This window comes from Parasteatoda tepidariorum, chromosome 10, assembly GCF_982258835.1.
Source record: "Parasteatoda tepidariorum strain Cologne lab strain chromosome 10, Ptep-v5.0, whole genome shotgun sequence".
In the NCBI taxonomy this organism is placed as follows: domain Eukaryota; kingdom Metazoa; phylum Arthropoda; class Arachnida; order Araneae; family Theridiidae; genus Parasteatoda; species Parasteatoda tepidariorum.
Window position 1 is genome coordinate 901556 of NC_141764.1, and position 11208 is coordinate 912763.

At 30.2% G+C, this 11208-nt stretch overlaps 1 protein-coding gene across 6 annotated transcripts in view; it reads left to right on the forward strand.

Annotated features, from left to right (window-relative positions):
* The window catches only part of LOC107453173 (histamine H1 receptor), a 434537-nt gene that overhangs the window by 402281 nt on the left and 21048 nt on the right, over positions 1–11208 (forward strand). For all 6 annotated transcript variants that reach the window (XM_087153199.1, XM_087153196.1, XM_043047828.3 and 3 more), the window contains one exon: positions 2102–2467. In XM_087153199.1, coding sequence (XP_087009325.1) covers positions 2111–2467 — 357 coding nt within the window. In that variant the 5' untranslated portion in view covers positions 2102–2110. The remainder of the gene's footprint in view (positions 1–2101; positions 2468–11208) is intronic.

The following is an 11208-nucleotide window of genomic DNA, read 5'->3' on the forward strand; positions in this document are numbered from 1 at the left end:
CCCTGATTCGAATCTCAGCGTCGGCTGCTTGATACGAATTCCGCACCCGGCTTGCACCAACCACAGTGCTGACGCAAAATATCTTGAGTAGTAGATGGATCATGGGTTAGAATCCCCTCACCGTCAGGCTAACCATGGGAGATTTTCGTGTTTTTTTTTCTCCATGTAACTCAAATAAGAGTTAGTTCCATCAACAAGTCATGCACGAAAACGAATTCTCCCAATACTTGATCCAGGAATTTTCTTGTCTTCTAGATTAGGTTCAAAATTACAGGGCTACGTAGTTGACCACTGGTAGGCGCAAAGTCAAAATTGGGTCGGCTGTTCTACGACTTTTAAAAAAAAGAAAAAAATGTTTAGTTTATACTATCAAAATTAATGGAATGTCATTGGCATGAAAAATAGTATGTTGATGTTTACTTTTCTTTTTAAACGAATTAGTACAGTTTCTACACAAATTTTTATTTTTAGTATATAACGGATTCAATTTGTATTTATTAGCAAAATTAAGGATGATTGGTATCATTAAGAATTTGGCGATTTCTTGCGCTTCTCTTTTAAAATTAATGCGCATTTCTCCATTAATTTAGTTCTTAGTTGAAAGCTTATTTTATTTTTATTTCAAATAATACTTGATAACAAAATTAATTAAGCATCATTACTGTTATAAAATAGTAAAGCGTTTTTTTACGTTCCGCCTGTCACGAATTAATACTATTTCTTTATCAATTGTGATTTTCAATACCTATTTATTTTTATTCCAATTACTGTTTCTGAATTATTTAGTTTTATAGAAATACGTTTTAAAAACAGGACACCTGGATATCTTTAGGACAACTAATTTCGTAACGTATTGTGCCTATGTTACTACTTTCATTTATCATACTTGAGTTTATTTGACATAAGGAATATAAAATAATTAAATGTTTAATAGCGTGCAATAAATTCCTATGAGTTATAAACTAGCCAACAAGACTTTTGTTATATTAGAAATATTTCGAAAAAAAATAAAGAAACAGAATCGTCTGAAGCAGTATATTTTTTTTATCGATTTCTAAATAAACAAAAAATTTCCATTTTCCAAAACTTCTCTTTCAGACGAAATATAGTAAATAGTTATAGTTTGGCAATATAGTAAAATAACAATTGGATAAACTGTCATTTCAGATTTTCCCCCAGAAAAGTTTATCTGTGTAGTATAAATAATAACCTCATAAGGCAGTGAAAGCGATAAAAGTCATTATTCATGAAAATTAGATTTATTGTATTAGGAAATTGTTATTTTTCTATGTTTTTTTTAAAGAAAAGAAAAAAGTTTTGCAGTTCATTTTTTTCATTTATTTTCATATTTCATATTTTGCCTCAAAACAACAGGTATCTCAAATAGGGTCGACCTATTGTACACTTTCAGAATTAAATACAAATTGAATAAAAAGTTAATAAAGTATTAACTAATGCGGGCAATAAATGAAGACAATTCAAATAAAAATTTATTGCGAACGGCTAAACAAATGACTTCGACTGCTTCATTTTTTGATGAATATTATTATTCTATCATAATTCTTTCCAATTTATTCTATTCTAATTTCTTATTAATTCTTTCTTTAAGTCTTTCGATACTCATATTATTTTATCATGAATATTATTATTTTGACCTCTAACTTTTTTTGAAAAATTTTTAAGGATCGTTATCATGTGGATTGTAAAAAATAACAATTTAATCACATTTTAGTTATTGTAGCGTACATTTAATCTAATATAATAAATATTCTACATTTATACAATATATTGTCTAATTTATCCAATAGTCGAATTTATATTAAATATCGTCTAATTTAACCCATCGATGCACGAAGGTAAACAACTGCAAACCGGTTTCAGTCGCGTAAAGCCAATAAAGCTGTACAATATCAACTAATAACTAAGCTTTTACATTTTGACGTTATTTTTAAATGTATTATTTGATTCACATGTTTACTATCTGTTACACTGTCCCTCGAAAAAAAATGAACTAGAACCAAGTGCAATTGAAAGAATATTTCTGTCGCATGAATATAAATGCTTAAAAATCCTGAAATAATGAATGTTTTTTTCCTTCTAGGTGAGCAACATGTTTATCATGAGCCTAGCAGTGGCTGATCTTACAGTGGGTCTCGTTGTGATGCCTATCAGCTCGGCCTATGTCCTCATGGGAAAATGGCGATTCGGACTGGCCGTATGCCAGTTTTGGTTGTCAGCCGATTACTCGGCTAGCACAGCGTCCATCCTCAATTTACTGGTGCTCAGTCTGGACAGGTACTGGTCGATCTCCCGACCTCTGGAGTACCTGAGGAGGAGGAGTAAAAAACGTGCACTAGTTGTTATTACAATTGTGTGGATTGGTTCCTTCCTGTGGTTAGTTCCTATCATTGGCTGGCATCAATTTTTCGCAGATGGTGTAAGAAAGCAACCTACGGATGTCTGTGAGGTGATTATGATTATTTTTTAATGTATTCAACCTTTCTTCTGACTCATTGAATCTCCCTAATTGAACTGATAAATAATCATCGAAATCTATAACGGTATGTCATCTTATTGACCAGGCTTTGTTGTGTCGAAGTAAATAAAATTTAATTGAAAAGAACTTTTAAAACTCAAAAATGTTTTATTAAAATATATGTACGCTTCGGTGTCCAGTTTGGTACATTTACATCAGTTGGATAAATGGCAAGAATCAGAAGTGATGCCATCCAAAAGAGGTTATGTGACATTAAGGAGACACAAATAAAGATACAGTTGAAGGTGACACCATTCATTTGGCAAAAGGTGTTAGGAAAAAAATTAATGATTTTTCAATTATTTGAAAAATATGGTATAGCAGCCAAAATCTTTAAAACTAGACCCAGATACCAAAATAAGGTTTATTTCCACTCAACAAAAACCTTTTAATGTAAACCTAAAGAGGTTTGTAATACGGTTTACGTGTAAACCTTCTAACCTTAACACGAGATCTGTGATCATCTGCTCTCTTCTGCGCACATTACCATAATCCAAAACCTTGAAAAACAACCTTTTGCATAAAATCCTCAAATCGAGGTTGTGTTAGGGTTTTCAAGGGTGAAATTAAAATCCTTTCATAGAGCTAGTCTCAAGGTGAAAATAATCTTAAATCTTGGTTGTTATTATAAGGTTTCTTTTCGCAAAGTCTTATTGTTGCTCAACTAAAATCCACCTTGCCCTTTATTGTTGCTCAACTAAATCCCTTTAGGATGAAAGGTTTGAAATTGCAATATTTTTGCTTTATTGAAACAAGGTTTTTAATACAAACATTTTCGTGACAATAAAAAAGAAAATTCTGACACAAGGATTACCATATAAGGTTGCATGTTTCCTGGGAGAGTTTTTGCTTTCAATGAAGTGGAATCTCTCCCAGAAGTTCAGGTCATTTGCGTGAGATACATTTACGAAAGATATGACGAAAAATCAAACCTATATCCGGTCTGTAATCTAACCGGCTATTCTTTGCAATAGATGAACGGCTAAGCCGAGGTTACGTCAATTCTCTTTAGTGTTTACATCCGGTTTTACCACATCTGTCATTCATCTTATTGATGAAGTTGTTCCGATTTGAAACCGGAACGCGTATAAGTTTTGATGAACAAAATATTACGATTTGTAATCCTTTTTTTTAATGAAATTTTATAGTATCATTAATAACTTCGCTCATAATTTTGTCTAGTTGAGAAAACCCTTGTTAGTGCACTTCTTGTTTTACAGAAAAATCAAGGAACCGTGTTAGCCTAGTGTTTAAAGAATCCTATTCCAGATTGTAGGGGAAGAGGTTCAATCCTCGACTCCGCTAAGAGTATATGCGATATACGTGCTATGGAACCGAAAGCCCTGGGTAGTTAAGCATCGCCATGGGTTCTGGAGAAAATTTACTTCCCCTTCAGATCTATGTCTAAATTAGGGAAATGGACTCACGAATCAGTGAAGCTATTATCTATTTGTAGGGTACTGAACCAAGATACACTTTCACCTTTGCAGATCTCGATTGTCAAACTATAGGTGACTGACTTAATTCGACAGGCCAATGGCTGGCACACTAGCTAGCATGGAAAAATCAATGAGCTATTTAATTAACTTTTAATGAATTACATGTTCAAATATTTTAGCCGTGGTGTCGCTGGGGATAGAGCACTCGCCTTCCAATGCGGGGAACCGAATTCGAATCCCAGCGATGGCTGGTCGATATGAATTCCGCAACCAGCTCGCGCGAATCACAGTGATGATCTAAAATATCCTCAGTGGTGGACGGATCATAGGTTAGAGTCATCTTGTTGTCTGCCCGTAGAAGGTTTTCGTGGTTTTCCTTTCCATGTAACGCAAATGTGGGTTAGTACCATCAAAATGTCTTTCACGAAGGCAAATTCCTCACAAATGCTTGATCTGGGAGTTCCCTTGTCTTCTGGATTAGGTTCAAAACTTTAAGGCTACGGAGTTAACATAAGAAATTGTTAACTCACAATTGGGTCTGCTGTTCAAAGACGGTTATTATATAAAACAAAATCTCCAAATATTTAATTGCATAAAAATTTAAAACATTAACATTCGTAGATTACCGTGATTTTTGAATAATTCTTGCACAAGTAGTTAAAAGTGATGAAATGTTCACTGTTTAAAAGAAAGAAAAAAAAAGAAGAAAAAAAAAGAAACTTTACAATGATGCTTATCACTTTAAAAGGGGCGAATTTCAAATAAATTGTAAACAGAATAATACAAATTAACATACCTTGTAGACTCTTGATTTAATTTCCTTTTAACTATGTGTCTAGACTTCATTTTGTTTTAAAAATAAATAAATTTTCCGCTTTAGTTATAATTACAATTTAAATGTTAACACACTTTGTCTGTATCTATGTGTCCCAATTTAGCAGCTACATATCGTTTAACTTTGAATTTCTACAACAAAGACATAAGCAGTTTAATAAAATAATGAGTTTAATAAATTGTCGAAATTCTAAATGATTCTATAAATGCTTACAAGCGTTTAATTGTTTTAATTGGATGCTTTAATGAAAATATACATCATTAGATTTTATGGAATTTTCAAAAATTGTTATAAGGTAAATAAAATATTTCTATAATAATATATATAACAATATTTTAATAAACTCAAAAAATATCATTTTAAAATGAAATATTAAAGGCTTAAATTAAGAGGCGATGCCCCCCCCCCCCCCGGCTTCGGTATCCCGACGACCTGAGTGCGAAGTTGGGCATTTTGCAGTTTGCCGGACACCGATGCCGAACCCTCGGTCCGAACACAGGCTGACCGAAGTTGGTCAATCACCTGCTTACTGACCGCGGCTAGAGTTGCTGGATTTCAGATTTCTTTGATTAAAAATATCATATGTAAGTAGATAATATATGTATTATTTTGAATTTATATATACACTATTTTACAATAATGGAAGAGTTCAGTCATTGGCCATATATATATATATATATACATATATATATATATATATATATATATATATACATATATATATATATATATATATATATATATATATATATATATATATATATATATATATATATATATATATATATATATATATATATATATATATATATATATATATATATATATATATTAAAGTAGTTTTTTATATTGCTCATGTGCAAAAGAAAAAAAGAAAATTAAAAAACAATTCATAGTTTTGTGCTGAATCGTATTTTGTAATTAATGAAAAAAAATCGATTTGATTATCTTGAAAATTTAAAGTTTCTAGTAATTTTCTAAGCACTTTTTCGCACTTTTTAAGGACAGCTTTAAGGTTTTTTCCACAAATGTCAGTTTGTACTAATAAGCAAGACTTATAAAAAATGACACCAACGTCAGAAGGGAACATCCTTCATAAAAGTAAGTTTTCTTTCCTTATGTCAATCACGTTTTGGTGTACGAACGATTATTGCAAGGTATCACTACTTGTTTGGTAGGGCACTAGGCCCATGTCCAAGAGGTCGTGGGCTCGATCCCTGGCAGCTGAAGACTCCCCGTGTAGTAAATGATGACTGGTGCAGGTTAAATCTGTCGAGTCGCAAAAGTTCTCCATGTTCCCATAACAAATCAATACCTCTGAGGGTACTGAATTGGAGATGGATCGTTCTCTGATTCATGTCAAAATTATGATCTGTGGATTTATGAATGGGTCTGTTCTATAAACGGGTGTGACGTATGGGTGTGTCAGAAGTCGAATTCCTGGTCATATAGGGCGCCGTTGGAAAAAAGAACAGTTATACCCCCTTTAATTTTTTATTAATTGAAAATTGAATCAATTCTTTTTTCAATTTATTGAATATTTTTAAAGTTATAGCAAAAAGAAGGGGGAAAAAGGAAGACACATTTTTCTTTGTTTTTAAATGTCCATATTTTCAAAAATAATTAATCTATGCTTGCGAAACTTTATTTAATTATTACAACTAACATCCTAAGAGCCGCGATGGCGACTGAAACCGGTTTGTACTTGTTTACGTAAGTGAATCAATAGGTTAACATTGTAATGCAATGCGTTAAAGATAAATACAAATAGCAAGTATATAGAAAATCTCCTGAATAAAAACCTATTACATGTATGTTTAAATAGAAAAGTATTCCCTATAAGCTCGCGCAAAACGTGTCATTTTTAAAGCACTACAGTGTGTCTCATAATTTGATATAACTATTATAATATACTAATATAATTCCTGATGTAATAAATATTCTATATTTATATAATATATCGTCTAATTTATCCAATCGTCTAATTTATATAATATATCGTCTCATTTAACCCATTGATACACGAACGTAAACAAGTGCAAACTGGTTTCAGTCTAGTATAAAAAACAAATCTCTATAGTATCACTTGATAATTAAGATTTTACTTAGATATTACTTAGATTTACTAAGATTTTACTGTATATATATTTATATATCCCAATGTCACTAGAAGCTAAAAAATAATTATGTTCTCTTTGATATATTATCGTATTAAAAAATTACATTAACTTTGGAAAGTAGTAGCCCTTAATTTGAAACGATCTAGAACTTTACTATTGGCTATTGTCTAGAAAGCATTCTTGTGAATGGTCCGAAGCCTTTTTGTTCCTCTGCTGTAATGTTGACTCTCCCGAATAAGTAGCCCGATGACCTGCACCCGAAATCGAGCACCTTACGGTGGAGCAGTTTAACGATGACCGTTATCGTGCACCCTCTGGCTTTCGCAGCCTGATCGAAATGGTCATCACCCGTCCACTGACTGACATTAAGATGGAAATGTACTGTCATTTAAACAAAATTTAAAAAAAAAACATGAATTATCCTTACACTTGACCTTCTTATGAAACCAACATCAATACAGTTAATTTAAATATTACATACTTAAAATTGGATCAAAAAAGGAATAATCCTATTTCTAGAAAGCATTCTGCTTCTTTTATGATTTTAAAAGCATGTCCTTAAGATCGAACAAAGTTAAAACTCTTTGAATTACAAAACTAAACTGAGATTTGAAACCCGTTTCTAGAAAGCTTTCTGTGATGTTTTAATGATCATAAAAACATATCCTTTAAAACAAAGAAAGTTAAACTCTTTGAAAATCTAAACTAAACTGAAATTTTCCAGGAAATTTATGTATTTAAGTATGAACCTTAACTAGCATTAATGACTTTAGATGACTCCTCTCTGTGGATATAACTGGCAATTAATAATGGATCGGAGAGACGAGATTTACGTCGAAGCAATTAATTTTACTTTCAAAATTACAAAATGTTAAGCATTTTTTTTTCTATCTTTGCTAGATATTCCCTCAAGTATTTAAAGTGCAACTACTGGAGGGAATAAAAAGTATTTAACGATTACCAATTTTTGAAATTAGTTTAGATCCAATTGTAAAATGACGAGATAATTAATCTATTTAACGAATATGAAATTTTACAAATTATGCACAATTTCTACATTCTGTGGAAAGTGAGGGTGTTTAAAATATGTTTATTCATACAATTAGTATTTATTTAACTTGTTTATTAGTTTTTATTTAAAAAAATGATGGTATTAAAAAAAACACGATTTTTTACAATTAGTTTATACTTAACTTGCAATTACTGAATATAATGAAAGTATTTAAGGAGTATGAAAATATATAATTAATTTAAATCTACTTTGCAACTACTGAAGAAAATAAAGTATTTAACGATTGTAAAATTTGACAATAATATTATACATATATACATATATATATATATATATATATATATATATATATATATATATATATATATATATATATATATATATATATATATATATATATATATATATATATATATTTGAAAATACTTGGGAAGTGTAACGTATTTACTCGTAGATGGGGTTATTTTGCAATTAGCCAAAACTTAAATTCGTAATTCACAAAGAAAATATTTAATATTATACGAATTCAAGAACAATTTAGAGATTATGATGCATATTTTCTAAAAATTATGAAATATATTGGATTTTAATTTCTACAAATTGTTATGTAGAAAGCATTTTCAAGAAGTGTAATAGCAACTTTATATTTGCGAAAAATGACTATAACTGTTTTGTTTAAATTAAAATAAGTTCTTTTTTTATGAATCTCTCTTAAGTGTGGCAAAAATCATTCCATCAGTAAATATAAGATCTTATTAATATTTAAAAAAATAATAAAAAACAGGAAAAAAAACGTTAAATTCTTGCTCAGTTGCTGTTGCAATAAACATTTCTTAATAAATTGGTTTTGAGGGATGACGTAACAGTGTGTCGTCATGCGAATCAATAGAGCGTGTCAAAACATGCATGTGTGTGGGCGTCATCTCAGAAATCATTTAGTACACAGATGAAGTTTTAATGAGGAAATATTTAATGCTCCATATCGGATAGACTTGCAAAATATCGTTATCAAAACAGATGCGCCTGACATGTCATTCTTAATGACTCTTAATATCATCTCTACATAATTTATTTGGAAGCATACAACAGAGAAGATATTAAAAGAACTATTTAGTATAGAGCACGCTTTGACTACCGAATTCTTCCCCATTTTCTTCATAAACGGAAATTTATTTCATTTATTCATAAGTCTCTTTTTTTTTAGCAAAGATAAATGCATATATAATGACTGAACTATACTTAGAGCATCCATTATTGCCTTTTTCATAACATCTGCAATATAATATACACTTCTAAACGTTTAAGCTGGTTGGTTTCATTTTTTTGGCCTTAGACAGTAGCACAATCGACAGTTTTTAAAAAGAAGAGAAAAATTTTACAAACTAGGAATTGATAAAAAATATATATAGATACATATTTCATTATTTCTATTACACTAAAATTATAATAATGATAATAACAATGACACTACTGCTATTTAGTTTAATCTGAAAGTGACAATTCAAATGTACACTCTAAAAACTGTACCTCTGATTTCAGAGGCACATTTGGATCATTTGTGCCTCTGAATTTTAAGGGCACAACGTACCTTTAAAAATGAAAGGCACAATGTACCTCTGATTTCAGAGGCACATTTGGTTCGTTTGTGCCTCTGAATTTTAAGGGCACAACGTACCTTTAAAAATGAAAGGCACAATGTACCTCTGATTTCAGAGGCACATTTGGATCGTTTGTGCCTCTGAATTTTAAGGGCACAACGTACCTTTAAAAATGAAAGGCACAATGTATCTCTGATTTCAGAGGCAAAATCAGATGTACCTCTTAACTTGAAAGGTACACTGTACCTTAGATTTTGCTTTTGTGTACCGCTCATTGAAACAGGCATTTAGTGGTTCCAAAGCCTGTTATTTACCAGATTTGAACACATTTTTTTTTACCTATTTGTAATTTGCTAGCACTTCATATAAAAAGGGACTTTCTATTTGGTTTACACTATTACCAAGATATTAATTATAAGAATTCTTAATGAAAAATATTTCTCCATTCTTTGAATATTGGCCACTTGAAAGTGATCATTTCAAGGGATTCCATCTAAGGCTTTTTCATAGACAATTATAAAATATGTAAATTTATACCATTTCTTTAATTATGCAGCGTTTAATGATACTTCAACAACTAAAATGGTGCTTTTCTGATCAGATATAGGTACAAAAAGAAAATATTTATCTCTGTTAACCCAAGTCAATAATAATTCAATAATAATCAAAAAGCATCCTCAAAATGGAAATTTCTTATAAATTTAGATATTTTTTAAATATTTAGAGATTTAATAAAATAGTTTTATAAGGATCAAAATTAAACACTAAATATCATGAAATCTAATATCTTTTATTTTCACACATAAAGAACAATTTTACATAATTTAGTAACAGTTGCAATATGATGTATACAGTTGCACAAATATGGAAAAACATAGAACTTACATAGAATATTTTAAAATGATAGATGTAGATTTTGACAACTTGGATATTTTATAACATAAAATATGTTTAATCAAATGACTTAACAAGTGTAAAATGAAAGATTTCCTTCCATTGATATGAATTTTTTTTAAATCCAGATTTTGGCGAAGAATATTAACCCGTTAGGCGCCATCATTCCTATTTTGGGAACATTAGCTTTCAATTTTTTTAGAACTAACTGTACTTAATATTATTTAATCGATGATTTTATTTGAGCTCAAAATATATGAAAAGCCTTCTGCAATTTTTTTGGAAAGCTTGTTTCAGAATTTTTTTTTATTGTATTTTAAAAAACGTGAAATTCTGCATTTTTGTCCCAATCATTAAACATGCATTTGTTTTATAAATATCATTAAAATAAGAATTACTTTCGTGCTTCAACTTAATTACAACAATCGGATTATAGTCGGATTGAGGATTAATAAACTTCAAACTTCTATCTTAGTTCTCTTTTCTATAATCCGAATTTCGATGTCTACAGTATTTCTTAAAATGCCCTATTTCACTACAATAGAAACATTCACTTTCAGATCTAAATTTCTTCACAATACTTGGCGAATTCCATTTCTCATGAAAATGCTCTTTCTGGCGATCGTTATTATACGGAATATCTTGTGGATCATACTGAAAATTGGCAATGAGATTTTCTTTAAAGTAATAATAATTATAATCATAAATTTCTGACCTTTCAGCAGGAATAAGCTGTAAAGCACACGAAAACCAAAGATCGAGATTCACACTAAA